The following is a 27730-nucleotide window of genomic DNA, read 5'->3' on the forward strand; positions in this document are numbered from 1 at the left end:
CAGAACGATAGTAAAGAATGTGCACATATCACATCAGGCTTTAAACCAGTAAGCAAGATGTACAAGAGTGCTGATGTACAATTAGAATAACAAAAAAAGTATTAAAACAAGTCAAAAAGTAAATAGATACATGAATAGAAAACTGCAGATTATAGAAAGAGACAATAGACTATGAGGCCTTTGATTTTCCAAGTTTAAAGTGGTGAGTATTCATTATAGTGGCAGGGTATAGAGGAGGTGAAAGGTCAGGGCTGACTACAGAGCAGCATCCTCTCAGTGTGCACCCTCAGGGTGACCTCCTCCCTCAGCACCGGTGAAGACGTCTGCGTCTCATTTGAAATCCTGTGATGGTCTTTGGCGCCCTCCAGTGGCAGCTGCAGCTCACTGAACGCAGATCAGGTGGAAAGTCAGCTGATTCCCCCATAAACAGGAAGGGGAAATCATAGCTCAACAAACTAGTCATGAGAAACAGCTAACTCTTTAGTGTGTTTGTTTTATGTATCAAGGAAAGGCTTCAAACTGAAAAGATGTTCGGCGGAGACGATGAAGACGGGGACTTCTTGTCTCCCACAGGAGGGTGAGTTTTATTTGTTCACTTAATGCTCTTAGGTGGCGAGCAAGCTAACTAGCTTACAACCATTTAGCTAGCCATGGTTAAGCTAGCTCTTTTATGTATAGGCAAAATTTCTTTTAAAACTTGGCAATTTATTTGCGGCCTTGTTATGGCTTTAGAAAATAAATGAAACCCTTGGCTATTCTGTGAATTGTTCTTTTATTAGACTTATATTTCTCGCAATGAAGCGGTCAATATTCTACAATTATTTTTGTGGTCCATAATTGTTTTCTTCCACAAAACCCCAGAGGAGCACTGTGATCCACGTCAAAAAAGATTACATGTGATATAAACGAAGTTCTCTCAAAGAATACCGAGCCAGATGATGAAGTCCTTCCTGGTGGTTAGCCCTCAGGACACTGCTGCATGTCTGCTGACACTTGAGCTGCAAATCAAAGAGCGCGACATGCCAGGAAAGCTAACGGGAGAGTTGGCTGAACTTACCATGTCACATGTAGCATCTGCAAAGTCTTTCCATCCTGCGGAGCATTAGAAATATTCCATATTTCATACGGACTCTGGTCTGATGAGTTATCACAGGCCTTCATGTCTGGTTTGAGGTTTATAATCACTGTCCTATCAGCCAAATCCCTTTTATCAAAATGCACAGTTCGTGAGCTAGCGTGGAGCACTGGGATATTTCCAGAATAAAGGTCAACAGTCCATTTGTTGAAAATACATTTTGACATGTTCAGTTCTTCATGTTCTATGTGTATGTGTATGTAGTTCTTCACTGAAAATGGAGGTTGTCTGGATGTTGACAAACACATGAGTGGCCTCAGGAATCCAAACTGAGCCTTTTCCTTATGACACACACTCACTTACTATTAATATACCTCACCTCTCAATTATGAGCCATTCAGTTTCAGCTTTGCCAGATTTCCATTCATAGAGCTGTGTTGTGCTCTCTGGCACTGCATGATCATTGTGTGATAGCAGCACAGTGTGTGTGAGCCGGGGGAACAAGGGCCTGTTCTGGAGGGAGGAGTGTTATGGCGGCTAATTCCTCTCACATGCTGCCTGTTAGAGTAGTAAGGTGAAGGCTTCTGCCACAGCCCATCTCTGCTCAGCGAACACACAGCACCAAGTCGGAGCTCCTCAGTTTCTTTCTCTGCTATGCTGTTGAATCTACCGTGGTGGTGTGACTGCACCGAGGACCGAGTGATCAGGGGAAGCCCAGGATAGAAGCGTTGGAACGTGCACCAAGGATTTTGACTCACACATGCAAACAGACTCGCCCCGGTTCCTTACCATCGGGGATGAGGGCCTAAAGGCTTTCAACATGTCCATTCTGGGAGATTCTAATGATTACCAGTGGAAGGAGTTCCAGGGGTCAGTACAGTTAGCTCAGCAGTTTTCTGAGAGAAATCTAGCCGTGCAGGTTTGATCCCATCTGTTGAAAATAATGTGACTAGTAACCACGGCTGAGATAGTTGTTATGCTATTGTACTACGTAATGGTGTGGTAATGGTGTAGTTGTTTCTGCTCTACAATTGCTGTTGATTAATCAATAATCAGAAAATCAAACGCCATCAATTTAATTGTTAAGTCACTTGTTAAGCAGAAATGTCGAGGTTTGCCCTTTCCAGTTCCTCAAATATAAGGATTTTCTGCTTCTCTCTGTTTTAACATCTCTGCGTTTATTTTTACTGGGAATCAGTAGAAAAGTACAAAAAAAGACTGATTAATCAATGATGAAAATATCGATGCAGTCCTATGGTTGTACAGACTTTTAAACCTTCGGGTGGATTCAAACTGTGTGGCATGTAGCTTCAGTAACTCCTGACAACTCCGAAATAAAGAAGAAAGGCTTGTACGAGCAGCTCTACCCCTGTCAGTAGGAACTAGCCTGACCTCACAGTCAGAGCTGCGTCAGAGGCCATATCTTATGTCTGAGACCAGGTTATCTTTATTCTAAAAATGGATCATACATTTCATGGCAAATATAAGCATATCTAGATGATCTTTACACTTGTTCTCCTTGCAGGGCCAAGTTGGCCTCCCTGTTTGGACTAGACCAGGAAGCCAGCAGTCAGGGGAATGAGTCGTTCCAGTACACGGCACCGAAACAGCCCAGGAAGAGCTCCAATTCAGGTGAGAACGCCACAACGGAGGCATCAGCGACGTCAGATTCAGCCATAATGTGGAGGCTGAACTGAATGTGTTTGTCTGTTCACAGCACCAGCCAGCCAGAAAGCAGCCCCGCCAGCCGGAGCGCCTGCAGTGTTATTCGCGACAGCAGTTCAAACCTTCAGATAGTGAGTTCTTAATATTTTAAAACCACTTTAACTTTGCTTTTTTTTTGGTTTTGTTTAATTTTCAGCTTTCTTCATTCATTTTCTAAATGTAAAACATCCATGGGCTGCAGCTATTCACTCCCCACAAGAACTGTTTTTAAAACCCAGAAAATTAATTCCCTCAAAAAACTGCATAAATCAAGTCACGACTCCCTAAACCATCTTATACATGATCAAGTGAAAAGCCTTCCTGCCATTTCTGTCCCATGTGCAGTATTAACGGACAGTATGTGAAGCAGGGCAAGCTGGGAGCAGCCGTACTGGGCAACCACACAACAAAAGAGGTATGAGCTTTGTTAATTGGTCACTTGTTTGAGATTATTTGTGTGACTTTTGATTTTTATGAATAATGCACCTCTTCTTTCCTGCAGTACAAGCTGCTTCTGTACTTGAGCCAACAGAAACAAGTGGCTGCTGCCAAGATTCATGTGGGCTTTGTTTTCACGGTGAGTAGAGTGTTTGATATGTGTAGACAAACAGAGAACCTGAAGCGTTCTGACACTGAGAGGTGACTGACACGTTACGTATTGATGGGAAGTCTACTAATGTACAGAAGCATGTTTTTAGTTTTTAGGTCCAAAAAAGTTTTCCTAACTGAAGGAAGTCTGAACATATTCTGATGTTCCTTACATTGTGTTCTTTAGAGTAAGGTTACCTATATGATTGTGGTTTTGCCCTATTTTGTCAACATACAGTGCAGTAGGATATTATGGCATACATAAGAGAGGGGTTACTCCTATACCTCTGTCCCCTCTGGAATAACTTTACTCTTATGTAGTATACACCTCACAACTCAACTTATTTTCGAATCTCAGTGACTTCTTTGTGTGCAGTGCGTCAGACAATCAGGCCCAGCCTCAGGCTCTCAGCGACTCCTTTGTTCGTTGAAGTCGCTACAGTCATGGCTAAAATAATTGCGATTCACTGTGATATCCCAGTAATCATCAAAATATGCCTTACACTCTTCCACTGGCACTAAAATAATAATGGAATCGATTGACCATTCATTTGGTGAAGAAAATAATTTTATTGCATCCCCCTTGTGACAACTCAAAATGAATCAGGAAATTCTGGCCTCGACAGTCGTTTTAAGTCAGTATTGTGAGGAGATTCTTATTATTTATTTTTATTTCATTTATATTCTCGATAACAGAAATTCTCTATGATCAAGAGTGTTTTTATCATAATCTGCCATGAAATATTTCATCGAGCCATCTCAGCCCCAAAAAAGGATGTGAGGTGGATGATGATGTGGGTAATAAATAATTATTGATCGGAGCGATCACAAACTGTAGGGTGGCTGGGTTAGGGTGTATAAGAATGATGCTTCAGTTTATAGTCTGGTGGTGTGGTAAAAATGGTGAATGTTTCCATTGGCCGACAGAGCACATCTATGTCATAGTTGAATAAAGGTCACCTCTGACTTCTACATCCACAGAGCAGCTGGGGTCGGAGCAAAACAGGAAACAACACTTGAATTTGGCCGTCGGTCATTCATCTGTAGAAGTGAATGGGAGATGGAACTAAATATTCATAATGTGTGGCCCGACTCCTGCCAACATATAACAGCTGGCCAGACACACCAGGCCAGGCCAGATTGAATTTCTGGTGGAACTCTGCATGGATGTCTTTGAATCAACATGAAATCACACAGTGGAAACTGAAGGAATCGGAGCAAGAGAGAAAAGAATTGTGAAATGGAATATAACATGCAGACAGTAACATTTAAAAACAGATTTATTATTACCAAGTTATTTATTTAAGATTATATTAATCATTATTAAAAGAGTAAGGAAACAGAATTATTAGCAGATTTATCGATCATTTTGTTATTATTTGTTTTTAATATTAAAAAGTCATTTAAATTCAAATGGAATTTTTATGTAATTGTCTGCTCACTGGCTTACACTGGAGCAACTGTGTCTCACGGACTTCAGACACAACTGTCGTAGGTTCCTTTTTATTTTGGCACTGAGCCTTTTCATTTTTTTTTTTAGGTGCAGTACAAGTGACAAATGTGATCATACATATATGTAAAATGGCACAAGACGAGACAGAGGAACTGATAACAAAGAAACACAGAAACAAACAAAAATAAATTATAATAATACGAGAAAAAAAAAAGAACAACAGCAGCAATAATTGCAGAAGGAACAAAGGGGGGAGAAATACAAAACAGCAAGAAGACAGGGAGAAGATTTGTAGGGTATGAAACTGTATGAAGTGAAAGAGGGCATAGTATATTATATATTATATTTAATAAGTGAGTAAATGAAATAAATGAGACAAAATGAAGAGTGAGTAAATTAAATAAATACATTAAAAAAAAACAAAAAACAGCCTTTTCATTGGAAGAAGTCAGTTTAAACGATAGCACGTTTTTCATGGCTCCAATATGCATTTTATGCTAAAAAATCAACTTTTAGAGCAGTTAAGATCTAAGTGAGTCCAAGGTTTCTGCTGGTTGGCATCTTTACACAGTCAGTCCTATTAACTGTAGTAATCTCTGGCTATGTGTCCAGAAATCAAAAAGAAATGCATGTTACAGCTAGCTGTCACAATACACAAGGGAGATCTTCTGGGACGACTTCATGATGTGAAGTGTTCTGCGTTGTTGATGTTGTATCCTGTTTTGTATGTCGTAAAATATAGTGGAAAGATAAAGAGAATGGGAGGACCAGCTACACTCGTCATAAACATCTTTATCTTAAACATTATTGTAAGTTCATTACAGCTAAGCATGCTATTCCAAATATTAACTAAAACATTCATTACATGTGACGATATTTTCCCTTTTTAAATGTACACATCTTTATACTTTATCCTTTTTGAATTGATTAATGCAACATTTACAAAGTTCAGCTGCACACTCCACACTCCATATCAGTCTGTCACCGGCTAGATAAATACATTTAAACACAACAAAAAGAACAGTGTGTCAAAGTTCATGAGCACAGATTCCCCTAGACTCTATAACTGATAGACTTTGGAGCAAGCTGCTGTGCAAAAGAGCAGATCACTGGTGAAAACTGATACAGCATGAGCTCAAGTGTTGGTTGTCTTGTCTTTTCTGTCTTCCTGACCACATGTTGTTTCTCCCCCGCAGGTACAGCCAAACAATTACTGCACTTTTTATGATGACCAGAGGCAGAACTGGTCCCTGATGTTTGAATCAGAGAAAACTTCATCGGACTTCTGCAAAGAGGTCAGTGGCACAGGAGCAGAACTAGCACTAAGCTTGTGATGTATTATTTGACTAACAAAGTGTGGACTAGGCAACCAGCACAAGATCAACGAGTATCAGGATTCAGCTTCATTCTGACCTTCATTAGATACAAGCTTTTACCAAATATCATGAGTTATGTTGTTTTTGTAAATTGTGATTTTGTTGTTCTGTTCTGTACATGCGACATCTATTGCATGTCCGTCCGCCCTGGGAGAGGGTTTCTTTCATCTTTTTTCTCCTGTTAAAAGGTTTTTTTTCTCAATATGGCAAGTTTTTCCTCACTTGAATCGAGGGTCCGAGGACAGAGGATTTCTTTCACCGTACAGATTGTAAAGCCCACTGACGCAATATGATTGTGATTTTGGGTTATATAAATAGAATTGATTTGATTTGATTTTTCAGATTGTAACTTCTTCTGTCCCTTTTATGTTCATCAGGTATGTTTGGCGAAAGCAAACAGCGCAGCCTCCTTAGACACTGTGGTAGTTCAAGATCTAAGTCTTGGTGAGGGCCAGGCGGTGGAGAATGGAGACTCTCTGGAGGTGGTGTACACAGGCTGGCTCCTGCAGAACCACGTCATCGGACAGGTCACACATTTTTTTTTATCAATATCATCATTTTGTGAACAGTTCCAGTGAATTCTCTAGGCATTATGTCACATTACTCAATAAAACATGAATGTCATTTCAGATGTTTGACTCCAACCAGAACAAGGACAAGTTGCTACGACTGAAAGTTGGAGTTGGAAAAGTGATCAAAGTGAGTCAATCCATAATGTACTAATTAAGAAAGGTACTTTAAGTTCAATCCCCATGAAAAAGCTTTTTAAATAGTATAATTATGAAAAATGAATTCTTATTTTCTTCTGTGTTCTTCTTCTTTTATTACTCCTACCCCTACTGTTTTTAACCATGTAAAGATATTTTCAAAGATTGCACCTTACCACCAGAACAGCTGTTCATCATTCAAACACAATTTCACAGGTGATACACACAGTACCCCGCATGTTTCATTCACATTTTTGACAATATTCCTTATTTGCATACACTGTGTGATATTGATATTTTTATCACATGTTGTTGCATTCAGGCTGGGCAAACAAGAAAAGTTAGAGAAATCATTGATAACTTAGATCTGGTGATAGGCCATTTTGCCCAGCAACATTTTAAATTGTTCAGAAAAGTGTCTAAATGAACTGCAGCTCAGACTTAACAATCATTATTTCAACATTTCAGCTCCAATAAATCATGACATCCAAAGTCACACACTGTACTCTCATAAATCCCAGGTGTTTCTGTATCACAAAACTGCACGGCCTAGGAGCAGGCTGAATTCAGAGGATCCTGCCACTTATGGTGCAAAAAGGTTCAGGGGAACTACTCTTTGCTTCATGTGTATACTGAAGTTACATCCTCTCACACTATTGTAAACTGAAAATAAGGAAGTCTGGCTGCTACAGAAGCAAACAAGTAGCCAGTCTAAAGTTGAATCTTTTATTCATCCCCATGTATAATTATTGTGACAGCCCATTTATGAGAAGAGCTTTTCTGTCCGAGCATCCCACCGGTGGCTTCATTACTTTCACCAAGGAGGTTATGTTTTCAACCATGTCCACTTGTTGGCTTCTTTGTCAGTGGGATTACACTAATGCTGAACTGATTTCCACAAAACTTGGATGGAGGATGGGTCTTGGTTCAGAATAGACCCCATTAACTTTTGGATCCGGATGTTTGCTTTCTTGTTGTGTCTCTAGTGCATTTGCTCTTCCACTTATTGAACTAATGCCTTAACAATGCGTTTTGAAATAAACTATCCTGCTTTGAATGACCAGCCTAAACTGTGACTGCATGATGTTCATCGTCATCATACCATTATGTTGTTACCTTATCATCCCTCCTCTGTCCTTCTCTGTGTGACCAGGGCTGGGAGGAGGGGATGCTGGGGATGAAGAAGGCAGGCCGTCGTGTCATCATCATCCCTCCCAACCTAGCGTATGGATCCAAGGGAGTCCCCAACCGTGTCCCGTCTAACAGCACTCTTATTTTTGAAGCAGAGCTTCGACGGGTAACACCCACTGAATAGTTTTTACAGTCTTCCCTTATCTGCTTTTGTATTAGACCTTTTTAACAGACCACATCTTTCTAATGTCACATGAATACGTAAGTTATGTCTGTGTTTAACGAGCTGCCACTACTGACTAGACCTCTTTACCCCTAGTTCCTTGTAATATTGGTGAAGTATGAACTGAAGCCTGTTCTGTTTGTTTTGTGGTCTAGGTGAAGTTTTCCAAGGATAGTGGGTCTGACCAGGCCAGTGCCAGCTCCAGAGACTCTGCTGCTCCCTCACCTGCTCCTTCCCCAGCGCCCAGTGTGGAGAATCTAGCCCCAGAGCCCCCAGTACAGATGACAACCTCAGGTCCAGCCATACCGGGGTGAGATTTAAGCCTCAGGAAATTGTTAATGGCATTGTCCATAACTCTTTTCTCATTAAAGCTGATTTGTCTGTGAACTTTTATTTGTTTTTCCAGGGATCCACCACTTCGTGCAAAGTCAAACTCACTCAGTGATCAACTCGCAGTAAGCACCCTAGCAGTTTTATGACTTATTAATGATGTGCTTGGATATTATTGTTTTCAGTTATTTTCAGGTTTAATTACATAATATATATAATTTATATATATTTTTTTGTCTAACTTCAGAATCCAGACGCAACAAAAGCCAAGCTGATCTCTCGCATGGCAAAGATGGGACAGCCTATGTTGCCCTTTCTGACAGGAGCAGCCAGCCAGCCTGAATCCAGTGACTCTGAGCTGGAGGTGGGTTGGCAGAATCGTGGAAAGGAAATTTTTTTGTAGATGTTAAAAAATAAGTATGTCAGCAAATTCCATTAAAAGGCCATATAAAAAAAAAAAGAAAAAAATGCATCACTTGAGTAATCTGTGCTTGGCTTTGCAGACCACATTTTTAATAGGATGCTGGTGTTGAATTGTAAAAAGATGTGAGAATTTACCAGACTATTACTGGAAGTGTAGAATCTGTGTTTTTGGAGCTTAACCCATATTCCAGCAGCTTAAAGGCAGGGTCTCTCAGCCTCTGCTGCACTGATTTTTTACTTTGAATGGAAATGCAGTTCAAAATAGCTGGTGTGCCACTATAAAATGCATATCTGCAACATCTGGTGTTGTTACTGAGTTTCTACCACTGTGCGTTGATCTCCAGGACACCAGTGGCAGCAGAGCGAAGGATGGGCCTGCAGCTGCATCTCCAGTGCAGATATCCACTACTGCCCCAGCTTCAGCACACGGTGAGCTTCTTCCATCTGTTCTTGTATGCATTCTTCCTGCAGCTCAGGATGTGCACTATATGTTTTACCATTTCCCCAAATTTGATCTGTGAAATTGTATTGTTTTACCTACAGTACATCCTCATCCTCAAACAGCTCCACCATCTGCCTTAGTTCCTGTTATGACCACTGTTGCCCCACAGCCTGGGCTGCCAGGCGGCAGCCATGCCTTTCAGGTGAGATTTCACCACATTTTGTACTAACTTATCATCAGTATGCACATAATAACATCTGGTAATATCTCTTTATATCATTTGCATTCTGTTGTGTCATAGCCTTACTCCTACACACAGACCTCTGTGGCTCCATCTCAGCTGCAGCCCGTTGGCCAGGTTTACCCTGCACAAACTGTCCCATACATGGGTAAGAGCATTCAATTCAATTACAAGGAAACTTTTATAATCAGACCAGAAGAGTGCAGTGAGCAATCTTTTTTCCCTACTCTTAAATAACCCCGCACTGAACTAACAAATGAAATACATTTGTATTTATTTCTTGCCAGACATCTGGCAGCACTTCTGCTCATGTTTTCTTCATATCTAACAAAAAAATGTAAACGATAAATAATCATACATCTGTATGCACATACGGTTTTAACAGTGCAAATGTTTTTTCCTTATAAATTACTTACACTGCTCAAAAAAATAAGGGAACACTTAACCATCAAGTATAACACCAAGTCGATTAAACTTCAGGGATATCAATCTGTGCATTTAGGAAGCACAGTGATTGTGATTGTGAATCAGTTTCACCAGCTTTGGTGCAAATTAAAGTGACAGCAGATCAAAGTGATCTGCCTTAGTTCCTGTTATGGAGAGGCAAAATCAAGACAACCTCCACAAATGAATGGAAGGAATGGTTTTGCATGTGGTGGCCACAGACAGTTGCTCTATCCTTATCCTTCCTGACTGTCTAGTTGTGTGTTCTGCTAGTGTCCTTGTCACTACTGGTAGCATGAGGCGGTACCTGCAGCCCAGTCAGGTTGCACATGTAGTCCAGCTCCTCCAGGATGGCACATCCATACGTGCAGTCGCAAGAAGGTTTACTGTGTCTCCCAGCACAGTCTCAAGAGCATGGAGGAGATACCAGGAGACAGGCTGTTACACGAGGAGAGCTGGACAGGGCCATAGAAGAGCATCAACCCAGCAGCAGGACCGGTATCTGCTCCTTTGTGCGAGGAGGAACCTCAGGAGCACTGCCAGATCCCTACAGAATGACCTCCACCAGGTTACTGGTTGGCATGTTTCTAACTGGACTGTCAGAAACAGACTCCGTGAGGGTGGCATGAGGGCCCAACGTCCTCTAGTGGGACCTGTGCTCACAGCCCAGCACCGTGAAGCTCGATTGGCATTCACGAGAGAACACCAGAATTGGCAGGTCCGTCGTTGGCGCTCCGTTCTCTTCACAGATGAGAGCAGGTTTACACTGGGTGCATGTGACAGGTGTGAAAGAGTCTGGAGACACCGTGGTGGACATTGTGCTGTCTGTAACATCATGACCGGTTTGGCGGTGGGTCAGTGATGGTCTGGGGAGGCATATCCTTGGAGGGTCGCACAGACCTCCATGTCAAAGCCAACGGTACCCTGACTGCTGTTAGGTACCGGGATGAAATCCTCAGCACGACTGTCAGACCTTACACTGGTGCAGTGGGCCCTGGGTTCATCCTGGTGCAGGATAGTGACCGGCCTCATGTGGCCACAGTGTGGAGGCAGTTCCTGGAGGATGAAGGCATTGATGCCATTGAATGGCCCTCTTGTTCTCCTGACCTAAATCCAATTGAGCACCTTTGGGACGTTCTGTATCGGTGCATCCAATGCTGTCAAGTACAGCCACAGACTGTCCAGGAGCTGACTGATGCCCCGATCCAGGTCTGTGAGGAGATCCCCCAGGACACCACCCGCCGACTCATCAGGAGGATGCCCAGATGTTGGCACAGGCACAGGCCCGTGGGGGCCATACACACTACTGAGTCACATTATGAGTTGCCCTGATAAATTCACACAAGTTGACAAGTTGGATCAGCCTGTGATTTCAATTTTTCAGTTTGATTTTCAGTGTGATTTTGAATCCAGCCCTCAGTGGGTTGATGATTTTGGTTTCCATTGATCGTTGTTATGACATTTTGTTCTCAACAAATTATACAATGTACATCAGTAAAGATTTTCAACTTGAATTATTCGTTCATCAAGATCTGATGTGTGATTGAAGTGTTCCCTTAATTTTTTTGAGCAGTGTATTTAAACCTTGCGCTAGGCTTGTCACGGTAGTCAGTGTTACACTGTGGTCGGGCTTACAGCACTTACAATGATTTGCCCACCACCTCCACCATCATTCTGCTTTTTTAAAGTCTTGATAGTTGATCAGTCTACACAGCTGCAAGGCAGTTTTTGTGTTTGATTTAAGTGGAGAAACTGTTACAATAATTGTAGTGATTATGCTTTTTTTCTGCAGGTTCCAGTGATGTTACTTCCTTCCTGATGACTGAGGCCAGACAACACAACACAGAGATCCGTTTATCTGTTGGAAAAGTAGCAGATAAAGTTGAACAACTTGCCTCAAAGGTATGAAGTCTGTCTGCATGAATACGTTCTTTGTTCTTTAAGCAGATTTAACAGAACAGAGATACATCTGGTTCTGCTCTTTTTTTTTTACTTTCACAGATAGATGACCTTCAAAGGCAGGGAAATCTGTCCATGGGTGTGTCTAGTATGTCCATGGAAACCTCGATGATCATGCACAACATCCAAAGAATTGTCCAGGTATGGTGCCTTCTGTGTTTTTGAGGCTCTGTTCCTCAAGTTTCACCCCAGCTCTTTTTAGAACACATATATATTGATTCTCTTATTACAACTTTCGGCATATTGGGACTTGTTTTTCAGGATTCAAACTGTGTTCTATTTTGTTTTTAGGAAAATGAATGTTTAAAAAAGGAAGTCTTTGAGAAAAGCTCTCGCATTGAGGAGCAAAACCGTAAGATCGGTGAGCTCATCAACCAGAACCAGAGGTAAGTGTCAAGTAGTCAAATTAACGACTGTCAGAAGGCCAGAACATCATGTCCTACCACTACTTCCTCTATTTCTATAGAAATGTACAGTATATGATCCCGCTCTCTCTCTTGATAATGTGGAGCTCTTATGTTTAAAGCCACCTTTATGTGACTTATGTTATTATTTGGTTTTGTTTAAAATGGTTATGACGATAAAATAATGGATCAAGTTCCAAAATGCCTTTATGTTTTTATTTTAAACAGGCAATGTCATCACATAATCTTTGTAGTCCTGTTCTGCTGCACTGCAAAACTAAAATGTGTGGATTTAAAACCTAATGTAACTGGTGAAAAAAAGATTAAAACAATAAGATGTTTCATGTGAGCCACTAAACTGGAGGATATATTGCAAATAGTTTGAAAAGACTAAAAAGGTTTCAGTTGTCAGTATCTCTTCCACTCTGCCACACTTTGTTTTTTTCTAGTTAGATGAACATTGTCACAGGACCAAACTGACTCCTGTAGGTTAAAGAGAAATTCAGGGAGGTTTTCAGTCTAAGTCTCAGTTCTTGTCCAGATACATGGAGCAGAGTAACCTGCTGCTGGAAAAGAGGAACGACTCCCTCAAGTCATCCAGTGAACAGAACCAGGCCAGACTGCTGCAGGCTGAGCAGGACAAGGTGAGGATCTGTCTTTAGTGGTGAAGAGGGGAACAATTGATTGTGCATTTACACTGTAACAAGCATGATACTACTTACTCCACTGTTAGTCAGAAGATAGTAGTTTGTGATGGACCCAAACCGTCATATGCACCGAGAACTGTCATTTATACATACAAATCCGGGGAAGTACCGGAAGCAGACAAGTAGCCATTAGTGGTGGTGTCTTCCTACAATATTTACGGATTTCGATCTGTTTCAGTGCAAGCTGTCCGAATAAGTGAAAGCTTCTCTACTTTTACCTTTACTTGCTCTGTAACGTTTTGACTGTGATGTCTTGGAAGTCAGGAAGAACCTGTGCAGTTCTGACAAACTGCAACTTTGAAAAAACATTTAGAAAGAACATTAAATACACAAGCCTTTACTTCATGAAGAGTGCTCCTGTCTGAGACCAAACACTAAACATAGATTACCTATGTGTGCAGAGGACAAGACGTTTGTAAGGAAAGGATCAAGAATATTAGAATTATCATTGCATTTATTATTGATTAATTGGTAGTATTTTTATTGTAATTCTGAGCGACTTGTAACATTAGGCCTAGTTGTCGGTTTTCCGTGACGAGCCCCCTTCTCCCTCTCAAACAAACCTGCGTTGCCATACCCAACTCATGTCTGTGCAGGAGACGTGAGAGAAAGATGTTTTTAAAAGTGTCAGTGTGTTCAGTTCTCAGTGCTTTTGTAACTTCTGACTGAATCTCTGGTTTGAAGTTTAGTTTCTCTTCTGCGTCCCGGTTGGCACTTTCAGACATCTGCTTTATTTTATGGTTTCATGGTGTTCGCTTTCAGCTTTTTCAGAAGTCGTGTAAAGTTACTGCTGGTGAAAACCCAACATTTCCTTATTTTGCTGCTTCATAATAGAATGTTTTAGAATAACAAAATAACTGGGGCTTTTGAAGAGAAAAATGTATAGGTAATGAAACATTTGTCACCAAATGAGTTGAGCTTTTTTAACAGTGATCTTCGATTATACTGCTGGGAGGAAGAGTATTGACAGTGAATCCTTTGACCACTACTCAGGACAAATGGGTTCTTAAAGACACACCTTCAAGCAGGTTGCCCTGTTGTAATGAAGATGTAAAATACTGCCACGCTAAGCTGACGTGACGAGTCAAACTGAGTCAAGCCGAGCCAGCACATGTGTATGGAAAAGCCCCAAAGGATATGTTTGAGGTGTTTTAGAAACAGTGACTGCATTGCAGAGTTTGTCCATCAGAGAGCACTGACATGTTAAAATGTTCTGCTCAGTACATATTGCATACTTTTATCTTTAGTAACCACATTACATTATTTATAATGAATTAATTAACCATTATATAATTGTTTTTTCTTTTAAATATCAGCACTGGTATTAACCTCAACAACCCAGTATTGGGCTTAAGCACAAAGGTAGGTGAAGGTCTTCACCATTTAACCACTGAACAAAATTAAATCAAATGTGAGTGTGCAGCTGTCCCTCTGCTACAGTCTTTAGACTGTCTACCTGTTGTTAAAAAAACAAAACTAAAAGTATTCACCATTTCAACATTTTTCACAATACAGTGACGATTGACAAAATTACTTCACAAAACTCACTGAACGCTGAGACTTTGTTTGGTATTAGAAACAAATAAGTGTTACATTTTGAATAGTAACGTCAGAGCACATGCATCATTATCTTCTCTTCTGTCCAATCTGAATTTCACATTAAAATTTTCACTTCAGTAATGCCCATCATATTTACCACTATCAGTGGTGGTCGGGTTGGTATGTATTGAATAATTCACGCTCTGTTTCCTGTTACAAATCTAATGCTAATGATAATTGCTTCACTCTTTGCTGACTGCTCTCTGCCTGCTCATTTGCACTGAGGAAAATCTAGCATTTACTGCTCTCTCTTCTCAGCACGCACTGCCTCAGGACCTGGGCTCCGGCCAGGTGAGCCTGTTTTCTCTGTGTACTGCTACGAGACTGGGGTCAAATAGTATCTACAAGATGAGAAACACAAAAGTTTATTTTCAAACCAGCAGCTGTTTTGAGCAAAAACAGTAAAGCCAGCTCCTCAGTGAGTTTGTCATTTACAGATGTAACTCGGGAGGAAAAAATCTGCTCTTTCTGCCCAACATGATTTTGGAATGGTTTCCATTTAGAGGAGCACAACAGATAAGGTCCCTTGTATTGCAAAGTTCATCAGACAAGTTCAGTAGTAAGTTCACACAGTCTCTGCAAATAAATCTAGTTGACTTTGGATGCAGCTCTTTGACTACTCAGCTGATCTGACTATGTTTTGTCCTGATCACTCCTCACTTCCAGGCAAGCTGCACAAATGTTAAGAATTACGTGGATCTACTATTTGACCCAGATCTGACCGCTGCCACTGGAATCATCCTGTTTAGATCATACGTCATGAACATTTGAACTAACTTTTCCTTCTTCTTTTTCCCATCTGTCTCCTTTTCCATTTGTCATCACTCACCATTTTTCTCCCACAGGGTCTCGCTGCTCACATCACTAGCACTAGTAGCCACTCATCCAGGCTGTCACTCTCTTGTTACACTGTGTCTGTGCGGCCTGGGTTTTACTTCACTGTAGGCTAACCGTAGTATATCCCCTCCTCTCACCCCTTCCACCTATCTGCCTGCATCCCCATCAGGTTCGTCTGACGGAAGATCTGGCTTCGGCCACGGCCCGGCTGTCTCAGCTGCAGCTAGAAGCTTCAGCTCACCAGCAGAAGGCTGTGGAGCTGCAGACTAAACTGAGCTCAGTGCTGCAGGACAGTGAGAGCAGGAGCCAGCACATCGCTGCCATGGAAACACAGCAGGAAGGTTTGTGCTGATGTCAATTTTATTGGTTCCTTTTTTTTAGAGAAGTGTTCAGCGTTCGGATCATTTAGGAGGCTTTAAATCCTGAAGCTGTCTAGTATAAAGTCTATATACATTACATTGATATAATATATAGATTGATATAATATACATTATATACATACATTGATATAAATGGACACCACAATACACAGAGCGGCAGCAGAATTTACAGCCTCTAAAGTCACAATAAGTTGAATTAATTTCTGCTGGTCACTGTAGTTTTCATCAAATGTTACTTAAAACCAGATCTGTACCGCTACGATGCTAGTAGTATATACAAATGAACAATGATAAACTTCTCTTCAATGCAGTGCACTGTGGTTATTGTAGGTTTTCTAGCTTTTGAGCATTAGGGAATATTACAGCCATGTAGATGATAAAAAAAATAAATAAATGTGTCTTTCTACCTCATAGACAGCCCAGTTTGATGCCAGGACCATCCTTCTAGCTGTGAAATACTTCTTTAAACAGGAGTAAATTGTGCATTTTTAGGGACTTGTTTACAGTGGGTGATTAATCCACATTAGGTGCTCTGGTGAGTATTAGTGGCAGCAGGATGGTGAATGAGGAATTGAGTCAAACTAAACTACAGTGAGTTTCCATTGTACTGAAGGAACATGTCACCCCCTGCAAGTCTTTCTGTGCTTTGGTCTTACAATGTGATTTGTTGATAGAATATCACCTACATTTTTCGGGCCTTTTTATGGCTTTATTGATAGGACAGCTCAGAGATGACAGGATGGGGGGGGGGGGTGACATGCCGCAAAGGGCCCCAGGTTGGACTCGAACCGTGGGCCGCTGCGGCGAGGACAAAGCCTCTGCACATGGGATGCCTGCTCTACCAACTGAGCTAATGGGCGCCCCGAGCCCTTCCATTTTGGATGGTCATCCAAACAAATGAGTAAAACTCATGTGACTTGTTGATCATATCAACATTTCTCTATTGGTGACTGTAAGGAAGGACGTCATCTGAGTCTGAAAATGACTTCAAGCTTGGAATCATGACATTTCTGGATCATATTCCTGATAACAGAGTAGGATTCAGATGTGTGGTTAACATTGCATGTTAACAGGTTTGGACTGAAATTGCTTTGATGGCAGCAAGAAAATAATGTTACGCGCTAACCGACCAAGGCCATGTTAGAATTATAGAAACAGTGCTGTGTTTGTGTTTCAGAGCTGAAGGAAGAAGTAGAGAGGGTCCAGGCTCAATATCGCACAGAGAAGCAAAAACGCAAAGAGATGGAGCTGAGAGTCAACAACATGGAGGAGGAAGTGCAAGACCTAAAGACTGATAAAGAGAGCCTAGAACGAGTAAGTATGCTTCATGATTTTGTCCTTATGTCAGTGAAAGGGGACCTTTGGTTTTCTACTGAGCTTATGCTCCTTATCTCACAGTAACCAGGAGTCACCATTGAAACAAAGATAATGTGTTCAAGAATTAAGATTCAGAAAGAATTCAGGCAGGAGTTTTTGAAATGCTAAAAAGTTGTCATGTTAATGCTGAATAACGGTTTGTTTCCCTCCCTTTAAGACACTTTCAGACAGGAAGAAGAAGTGGCAGGCTGAGCGTCAGCGTCGGGATGAGGAGGTGGAGGAGCTCCGCAAGAGCAGCCAGCAGGAGCTGGACAACCTCCGAGCTCAACTTCGCAAGGCCAGGACTAGCACTGACAACGCTGCATCTGAACAGGTAACATCTAATGAACGAGTTTTTCAGCAAATATATAATATATACTGAAGGAATAGGAATGATGCAGTGATGGTTTAATGATTTGCAATCGGTCTTCCTTCTGAACTCTCCTAAATATCCTTTGGATCTGTTCATAAAAAAAAAAACTTAATTGCAGCTTACCTCACATGGCTACATTGGACACACATACCACCACTAATGGCATTTACCATGTCTGTGTTGCAGTTGTCTCAGCTGCAGGTGGAGCTGGAGGAGGAGTGGAAGGGGAAGTGTGAGCAGATGTTGGCCTCAGCTAAAGAGCACCACAGTAGAGAGCTGACTGAACTAACAGAGCAGAGAGATGCTTTGCATGACAAGTTAACCCAGCTACAGGAAAAGGTAGATAAGCTTGCCGTGATAAAACACACAAGTCTGTGCAATATATTCAGAAAGTTTGTCTTATTGTTTGTTCATTTCACACATTGAAAAGTAACCCTGTTGATGTCATCAGGGTTACATAATGGGAAATGTTGGAGATCAAAGTGTTGTTTAACTCAACCCATAGTAGGGTCTAAAAATCAAAACTAATACAAATAATAAACTGTTCTCTGCTGTGTTGATTTTGACCATTGTTATTTTAAAATGTGTCTCTTGTAAGTCCAGCAGCTTTTTGAAGTTGAAACCCCCCCCTGTAATAATAATGTAATTTCTTTGTAATAATGGTATTTTGTATTTGTTTTATATGTTGATGCAGGACAAGGTCATGGTGTGTTTATGGTATCATATAGAGTAGACTCTGTTTGATGTCAGCCCAGTGTGGCAGGGATTTATATCTCTATTACAACAGGGCTACCTGCAGAGAGACTGTAATCTGCTTCTTACCACAGTATTAACGAACAATAGCCGCAAACAAGGCTCCACTAAACTGGTTATACACAGAAACTTACAGCGACTCCTGAAACGGCTGAAAGAGAACCTGATGAAACCGTAAACTAAAGCAGATGTCTGAAAGTCCAAACAGGGATGCTGAAGAGAAACTAAGCTTCAAACCACAGAGATTCGGTTACAAAAGTAATGATAAATGAACACAGAGACTTTTAAAAACACTTTCACTCAAGTTTCCTGCTCAGACATGAGTTGAAGGTGGTCGTCATGGTTTGGCCGCAGTCACAAGAAGTTCACGCAGCCTTATTGGAGGCAGACGCACTTTAGCCCCACTCCTCTCAGAAGGTCCTTTCTGGGGCGTGGCACAGCTCAACTCGCCGCGGTATAACTGGTAAAGGAAAAGCAAATAAGCGCAACACAGTTTGACTCACCATGGCCCCCAGGCCCCATATGTCATTATTATTATTTTATGCTTTAATAAATGTAATAGGCCCCTACACATTATTTTCACCATAAGGCCATTGCTAGGTGACATGAAAACCCTTGAACACAACTTTAACTTTTCAACAGTAATTGATAAATATATCAAAACTGAAATGCTTAAAACTAGCTGTTGCTAAATAAATGGACAAAGTACCATGACATTTTTTTTGGCTAGCTGGTTGTCTAAAAAAGCTAAAACAGCAAACTAGCTAACTACATAGCTGTTTTAGGTTATTAGCCAGTAGTAGGTAGCCTTTTGTGTAAACTACTTATGTTGTTGACAAAATGAAACCACAAGGTGCAGAAAATTCATTAGATATTTTCACTTCTCAAAAGTAAAAACAGACAGTTTATGTCTGTGAATGCCTGGTTTTCCCCTGTAATGCACACATTGTTTAAACATATATTCAGTCAAAAATCCAGTGGTTTAAGTTTTTTTTTTATCTGTTTTGCAGCAACCAGTTAGTTTTAAAATGACTTTAGTTTGAACTTGGAGTCACCAACAAATTAGTTATTAAAATACCATTAAAATCCTGTGTTGTACGTGTCAATGTATAATGTATTATTGTCTTATTTTTGGCCTCTCTCACTCTCAACAGTTTACGGTTCTAAAGCAGTCTAAAGAATCAGAAGAACAGAGTTTGCTGCAACACCGGGGGCAGACTGAAGAGCTGCAGGCGCTTCAGAAAAAAGTAAGATGGATGACTTGTTGTCAGTCAGCCTGCACTTCTAATTAGATTAAATGGTCATCATTGGCAGGGAATGCATTCGTCAGGGACATCACGTATACATACGCAGCCATTCACTCCTCAGCAAAATTATGTTTGCTGCTTTTTATATTCAGGGTTACATTCCTACCACCCGTTCCTACACTCACATAGTTACTGCATGGTATTCTCTTTCAGTACACAGCCTTAGAGCAGCAAGGAGTAGCTGTAAGGGAGCAGCTGGAGAGAAGAGTGGCTGAACTGGAGAAGAAACTGGCTGAGCAAGAGAGTTCGGGAGACACTGCAGCAGAGGTGAGGAGTCATACATGAGAACACACACACACACACACACACACACACACACACACACACACACACACACACACACAAATGGAACAAAAATGAGGGTGCGGAACCTGAAAAAAAGTTGGTTTGCAGCTGGAACCAAACACTAACATAACAACAATAGTTTTCCTTGACCTAAAGTGGGAACCAAAGTTTGCGTGTCCTATTGTACAGGCTGCTGCCCATTGTGCAACACCCTCTGTTGTTGATGCATCCTTATTTAAAATGGTTCTGGTCAAAATTGGCAGAAAAGTGGGCTGGTTCAAGAGCTACTTTGGTGGAAAAGGGACTCAAGCGAAAATCAAAAATGATCAGCAGTAGCATATTACCACCACCAGATGTCAGTGAAGGATGATTTAACCTTCAGTCCCGCCCATTCTCTCTGGGTGCCTCTTACCACCCACACACAAGAAAAACAATGAAGAAGGAAGGGTCATTACGTCACTGAATCTTGCTTTGGGGCCAGACTGTCCTGCTGCTTGTATTGAAGTCAATTGGAGATGCATGGTGAAACACACTAAAACCCAACATATCTTTATCATATGACTTCTGATGAAGAAATGCCTCCTGAAAATGAAAGGACACACTTCAGAGTCGGTAAACCATTGATTTTTTCCCCCCAAATGATTGACAGGGCTGATAATATTGTCAGCAACGGGGCAAGTCTGACTGATTTCCGCTGTTATGACTGTTGTTATTACTGCAGTTACACTGCGAACATGAGCCATTCCCAAACGAAATCGAGGGACGAACAACGTGTCGATAAAAAGTGTGTTCTTTCATTTCCTTGAGGCACTTCTTCATCAGAAGTCTGACCCTTCCTTCTTTTTTAGGTTCCTTGCCACAAACAGGAAGTGTCATTTTTTGAGCTGTTTGTTGTGGTGCTGATGTATCGACTTATACTGTCGGATTTCAAGATTCAAGATTCAAGATTAACTTTATTGTCCCACAATGTGGGAAATTTGTTCTGGGCTATTCGCCCATGCTGCAGCCACAAGTAACACAGAACATGCAATTACACACAATCACATACAATAGATATGCACATCTGTATCATACAAAGTGCCGGAGAGTGCAAAAAAGTGCTAAAATTGTAGTAGGAAAATTACTAACCTATACAAAACAAGCAAACGCAAGTCGCCTGAACTAAATAAGGTCTTATCTGACCTTATTTAACAGCTCGATTGACACTGGAACCAACGGGTTTTTGAATCTGTTCAGTCTGCAGTGAGGAACTCTAAACCTTCTACCAGACGGTAGCAGCTCATACTCGCCATGCAGGATGTGTGATGGGTCGCAGACAATCTTATTTGCTTGTTGCAAAGTGGCCTGTTCATAAATACTCTGACTGGAGAAGTGCTCTTTGACACCAATAATTTTTCCAGCAGCATGAATTAGCTGAGACAATTTGTTTTTTAGATGTACAGAGAGGTTACCAAACCACGCTGTAATACAGTACCTAATCAGACTTTCTAGGACTGCCTTATAAAAAATCAACAAGTCTTTGATCAACACCACGGATTCTCAGACGACGTAAAAAATGCAACCATTGCTGTAGTCTGCAACAGAGGTTATCAACGTGTGTGCTCCAGGTGAGTGCGTTGTCAATGAAAACACCCAGATATTTGTATGACTGCACCTGGGCAATGGCTTCATTGTGGATGACCACAGGCCTGTGGTCACCCACTCCTTGGGGGTTGAACACCATTTCAACTGTCTTATTTACATTAAGAATGAATCGTCACACCACTCAACAAACCTCTGAATTTCCAAAAAGTAGTCAGATATATCACTGTTCTTTTTCAACATAGATAAGATTGCAGTATCGTCTGAGAACTTGATAATGTGATTGTTTGTGAAAAAACTTCTACACGCATCTGTGTACAGAGTGAACAGAACCGGTGAACTCATGCAGTCCTGTGGTGCACCTGTGCTCAGGGTTTTAATGTCAGATAAAGTTCCATTCACACTGACCCGCTGTCTGCGATTACCTAAAATGAAAAATACCATTTAATAATAGAAGGGTGAACATTAAGATCATTTAATCTCCTAATAAAAAAATGTGGCTGCAACGTATTAAAAGCTGAACTAAAATCAACCAATAAGAGACGTGCAAATGAGCCAGAGTCCTCTAAATGCTTTTTAATAAGATGGGTCACAGCTAAAATGGCATCCTCAGTACTTCTGTTGCACTTGAAAGCAAACTGAAAGGGGTCTAAAAAACAGCTAACCTCTGTCTTCAAGAAATTGATCATGATTTTCTCCAAACACTTCATTATCAACGAAGTCAGCGCAACAGGACGGTAATCATTATTCTCTTTACAGCTTGCTTTATCAGGCACAGGAATGATAATAGAACTTTTCCAAATAGAGGCAACAGAACATTTACCAGGCAACTCTCCAGCTCACAACATATTATATATACGTAGCATATAATATCTTACATACTGTTACTATGTTACTACATAGTGAGCAGGGCTTTGAATCTTGAATCTGTTTTTCAGTATATCATCTGTATACATATATGGGCTGTGCACATATTCCAGTAGTGCCAATATATGAATCAAAACAATTAACGTTTCCATTAGACTGCAGTCAAAGTGTGTCCCCGGATAGTCAAAATGGAATGGGATGGAAGTCAAAACCATTTCTCCTACAAACTGCTAATTAAAGCAACATAATGTAACTTTTTGACCTTAAACTATCAGCGTCAGTCATGTTGATGGTACAGTGTCTTGTAACAGGGTGAATGGTGTCTCTGTCTCTTGTTCCTGCTCTATGTAACTTCAGTGAGAGGGTAGGATCACAGCGTTACATACATGTTCACTGAAACATACAAGTTTTCACCACATCACATTGTTCTGATGTCATGAGTTTTGTTTGTAGTTAGCACCTACATTACATCTGACAAACTGTTACACACCTGGGATTTGTATTTACCACAGTGGTGTCGCACTCAGAAACTGTGCGGGGCGCCACAGATCACTTTGGCCTTTTTAGCGCTTTTCATGAGAAATGTTTGAGTATAATGTAAACAGATACAACACAACCAACAGCCTCAAAAATGACCATGGTTGAATCAATGCATTGACATAGGTGCAACACAATTTGTATAAGATTATGATATTACTGATATGATCATTGAGACAGTATGATGCATTTGAATAGTTTTGTTGTGTTGTTGCACAGCTTTAGGACAGTGCAGGTGTTCCTTTTTTGGTATTTCAGGATACATTTTAAAGGTCCATTGTTTAAATCTGTGCAATACATTATTAATAATTAATTGTCATTAGTGTGTAATCACCTGAAACAAAAATATGTAGTATGTTCATGACCTTTGAAAGAGCTTTTATATCTGCAGAGAAAGCAGGTCCTCTTATGTGGAGTCCACCCATGGACCTATTACTACTGCACACAGCCTTGGAGGCGGAGCCCCATTCATTCCCATGAAAGCTGCTCAGTGTTGCATAAAGCCAAAATGGCTCGACTTCCCGGCTATGGAAATACCCGGATCTTCCATGTTGTGCAGCCCATAGAGTGTGCGCACTAGAGACTTCCACTGACCGAGCCGGCTAACTTCCTGTTTAGCGCCTGGCTAACTTGAATGGGGATAAAAAATGTAATCGTGCGGCTCTTCTAGACTTTTCAAATGTTATTGGACCTAATGACCTAAATTCTGACAGTGAAATGAGTCATTTCACAGGGGTTGATGCTCAAAAAAATGTATCGACCGACTTCTTTCACAATGTCAGCTTATGGGAAAAAGTATTTTTGGGCCGCAGTGCATCACGTGACAATATAATTACACGGTTTGGCCACTACGAAAACTGGCTTCAAAGCCTGGAGCTCCTCCTGGTGGCGAGTGTCCACCCGGTTGCACTGCCATGTTTCTACAGTAGCCCAGAACGGACAAACCAAACACTGACTCTAAAGAGAGCCTTTTGCGTTTTTACGGACCACCGTAGGGAAGGGTGAGATGAGGGATATTTCACTGTTTGATGCAACTGAATCCTACACATTGTACCTTTTACACATTGTAACAAAAATGTAGAAATGTATGAGAATTATTATTTGACAACCCTGTAAACAGAACCACTTTATTCTGTAAATTCAAACATTTTCAACAACAACCATAAATAAACACTTTACACCAATTTATCACTGTCATTTTTTCAGTCAGAGTTTTAAGATAACTTATGTCATGACCGGTACTTCCTATAGATAGTGTATGAAATTATTTGTTTATGTTTTGTTTTCATATTGGCATAGAATATGTATGTATAACTAATGACTAATGCTGCATGTCATGGCTCACAGTTGAGATACAACCTTTATTTAACTGTGAGTGCTGATGTACAAGTTTGTTTTGTTGGAAAAAGTTTGCATGCATAAGGCATTACTTTTTTCTTTTTCATTTTTTACTTGCAGGTGAAGCGTGTGATGAATGGCGTGTTTCACTCTTTGCGAGGGGAGTTTGACCTCAGTGAATCCTACAGTGGCCAGGCTGTGCTGGGGGTGATTGTCACTACCATTAAGGTCAGTTCCTTTGCCATAAAATGCCAAAGCAGCCTTTCTGTGGCAGTCTGGATCGTCACACAAAATTAATGGCATGTTTTGCAAATGGCTAAAATATGGAAATGCATGTATGATGAAATAAGGTTTCTTGTATCCAATTCACATATGACCAGTGCCATGTATTATATTATGCAGTTGTAAACCAAGTGTTTGTGTGCTTTAAATGATTTTTGCACCTTGGCAAAATGACTCTCACTGACTTGATTGTGCACAACATAACACTAGTGCAGAGGATTTGTTTTGGTGAACTTACCTCCATCATAGGGATATTTTTTTTCCAGAATGTAACCCTGCAGCTGCTCAGCGGCACAGACGGATCTTCCCTGAGACAGAGTAAGAATGAAGAGGAAGCAGAGGCAGAGGAGGAAGAAGAAAATGATGACGTGAAACAAAGAGAGGACGCACCTCATCAGAATGTACATGTGAATGGAGAGAGAGAAGTCACAGAAGAAGAAAAGAAGGAAGAAGAACATGCAGTTAAATCAGATTCTCACCAAGTCAGTGAGAACCAGATTGAACAGGATGTAGTGGCAGAGAAGGAGACAGACAAAGTAACTGGTCCAAAGACACAAAGCCAGGAAGAGGCCTCAGTATCCACTGATCTCTATCCAGTTTCATCGACTGAACTGAAACCGCAAGAGACAGCAGCAGCAGAGTCAGAATTACACCATGAGCAGGCAGACAGCTCTGTTCCTAAAACCTCTACAGAGGAAAAAGACACCAGCAAGTCTGCAGATCCAGATGATGGACCTGGTCAAAGTTCACCACCTGAGGATGGACAGGAAACTGTTGTGTCAGAAAGGAATACTGCTGTGAGCACTGAGGTGGTCAAGGAGAACGTGGATGATGGAGAGCATGTTGGAGGAATGAATGCTGCTTCTAAAAAAGCCTTTGGACCCCCAGAAAACCCACCTCCACCACCCAGTACACTTCCGAACAGCTCAGAAGAAGCCACAGGGTGAGTGCTGGTGTAAACACGTAATATGTCAGATTATTCTTGGCCAACCAGGTGGCTTCCAGTCAGATCTCATAAATGTTCACTCTGAGCAAAGTCTGGCCGCTAGTGATTCCACTAACACAACCGGTGGGATAGATGTGATGCAGAATCACTGTTTCAACCATCAGGTGATGCACAGCCTCACACAGATCACTTTATTAATCAGCAGGAAAAACTGCCAACAAGTCAGACAGCTCACATCGCACAACATATAAGATGCACACCTTGACAATAATAGTAACACTAGGAAACAAACGCATGTTCTAAGAGGACATGCCTAGCAACTACATACAAAAACTACAGTACAACTCAAGAAAAGTGATGCACCTGAAAACAGCACCAATAAAACAGGCAATTTCTGTATTAAAAAAGTAACAATTGTAAAAATGATACATAAGAAGTCACAAATGCAGCATGCATTGCAGTAAGCATTGACAACTCCAACCACTCCAAACTGTCTCTGTTGAGAAAATCTTACAGTCAATAAACTTTGTGTCAAATGACATCAGTGCACTGAAACCGCTAACTTTTACTGCATTATAATCTCTACAGAAAACTAATCTTCCTGTCGGCACATATCGGACAACATGTAAGCAGTTGTCTTATAATTCTTGAGCATCCTTGAATGCCCCGCAAAGTTTTTAAAACATTTGAATTGCAGCTGCAGTACCAACAACCACTGCCAAATTTGAAACATCTCCCAACTGTACTGAGATGAGCTGAAACAAACAGCTGGTGGGAATGAATGGAAATAAATCTAATTGACCAGATTTGATTTAACTTGACTACAATAATAACACATTTGTGGCCCCCATCTCTACTAATAAATGCATGTATTCCTGCAAACTAACTGCTCGCTTCATCCCCATTTCCTTTTCTCTTTCTTCGTCACTTCTTTTTGTGCCCCCCCTCCCCTCCTGTCTGCTATTCTCTCAGTCTGACTGGGGGAATGGGTGAGGAAAATGGAGAGGAGCCATTTTTCCAGATCACAACTCCTGCCAAACCCCCCGCAGCACCCAGTGAGGAGGACGAGGAGGATGAGATGGTGAGGAAGGATCAGTCTAAACTCTCAGATGATTCAGCACTCTCTGTCTAACCCCGACCCCATCCCCTCCCTTTGTGTTTTTGTTTTGTGTCAATGTTAAGTCCATCAGTGATGTTTCATCACTACGTTATTCTTCTTTCCAGACATTAAATTCTGCTCTGTATTAGGGAAGTCCATCAATACAACATTGATGGTCAGAATTCAAGTTTTTATTTCTCTTGTTTGTGTCCAGAGCTTGAAGGGGCATCCGCCTCCTGCCCCTCTGTTTGGTGATGAAGAAGAAGATGATGATCTGGACTGGCTGAACTGAGAATAATAAAAGTCTGCATCTTCATTTCCATCATATAAGACAGGCACAAGGTGCTTCAGCAGCTCTCTCTGCCTGGTGGAGCAGTCTAGATGACGAGAAGCTGCTGATGAACTTGATTGGATGGAGAAATCAGACAGCGTGGCTCTTCACCTGACAGCTGCTGCCACAGCAGGACAAAGCTTCAATTCCCGGCTGATTTTTGTTTGAATAACAAGCCTGTAATTGTAATCAAAACAAATAATTTTGTTGATTATGTTATATCTATGGGTGAAGCAATTTAAAGGGACAGTTCACCCAAAAATCAAGAATACGCATTTTTCCTTTTACCGGGAGTGTTACTTATTCATCTAGATTGTTTGGGTGTGAGTTGCTGAGTTTTGGAGATATCTGCCATAGAGATGTCTGCCTTCTCTCCTATATAATGGAACAATCTACTTGGATAAAAAGCACAATAGGTAAGAAGAAAAATGTGTATTCTTGGTTTTGGTGTGAACTGTCCCTTTTTAATGTAAAATTTTTACATGGCACTGTAGCAGATGAGTTTGTTGAATCAGCAGTAAATCTGAAATCAGTGGTTTTCAGACTGTACCATTACATGGTTTTTAATGATTAGCTTGCTGCTTTAAGAATAGAATTTTTACACAATTTGCTAACCTGAATTTCATTCCAGGAAATAAATGACATGGAGGCA

The 27730-nt window shown here is 41.0% G+C and overlaps 1 protein-coding gene across 3 annotated transcripts; it reads left to right on the forward strand.

The window, feature by feature from the left end:
• Nucleotides 1-422: 422 nt before the first annotated feature.
• On the forward strand, nucleotides 423-27730 carry fkbp15b (FKBP prolyl isomerase family member 15b). 3 transcript variants are annotated; one of them, XM_073466493.1, is made up of 29 exons: nucleotides 423-577; nucleotides 2601-2707; nucleotides 2793-2871; nucleotides 3125-3194; nucleotides 3282-3356; nucleotides 6017-6115; nucleotides 6574-6723; nucleotides 6827-6895; nucleotides 8057-8200; nucleotides 8413-8567; nucleotides 8664-8712; nucleotides 8835-8951; nucleotides 9355-9439; nucleotides 9554-9654; nucleotides 9754-9841; nucleotides 11930-12039; nucleotides 12139-12237; nucleotides 12388-12482; nucleotides 13042-13144; nucleotides 15813-15984; nucleotides 17201-17337; nucleotides 17558-17713; nucleotides 17939-18091; nucleotides 19660-19752; nucleotides 19966-20079; nucleotides 24541-24648; nucleotides 24969-25645; nucleotides 26621-26729; nucleotides 26962-27730. In XM_073466493.1, the coding sequence occupies exons 1-29, from the start codon at nucleotides 528-530 to the stop codon at nucleotides 27037-27039; spliced, it is 3642 nt and encodes a 1213-aa protein (XP_073322594.1). In that variant the 5' UTR covers nucleotides 423-527; the 3' UTR covers nucleotides 27040-27730. The 3 variants fall into 3 exon arrangements, with proteins under 3 accessions (XP_073322594.1, XP_073322595.1, XP_073322596.1); XM_073466494.1 differs by having other exon boundaries at nucleotides 9772-9841; XM_073466495.1 differs by lacking the exon at nucleotides 26621-26729 and having other exon boundaries at nucleotides 26962-27054.

This window comes from Pagrus major, chromosome 5, assembly GCF_040436345.1.
Source record: "Pagrus major chromosome 5, Pma_NU_1.0".
Lineage (NCBI taxonomy): Eukaryota > Metazoa > Chordata > Actinopteri > Spariformes > Sparidae > Pagrus > Pagrus major.

Bases quoted from the DNA above. Each gene is read 5' to 3' on its own strand.
- fkbp15b (XM_073466493.1), top strand. From the start codon at position 528: ATGTTCGGCGGAGACGATGAAGACGGGGACTTCTTGTCTCCCACAGGA. The intron at 578-2,600 runs GTGAGTTTTATT...TTCTCCTTGCAG, and splicing joins TTCTTGTCTCCCACAGGAGG to GGCCAAGTTGGCCTCCCTGT. The intron at 6,896-8,056 runs GTGAGTCAATCC...CTGTGTGACCAG, and splicing joins GAGTTGGAAAAGTGATCAAA to GGCTGGGAGGAGGGGATGCT.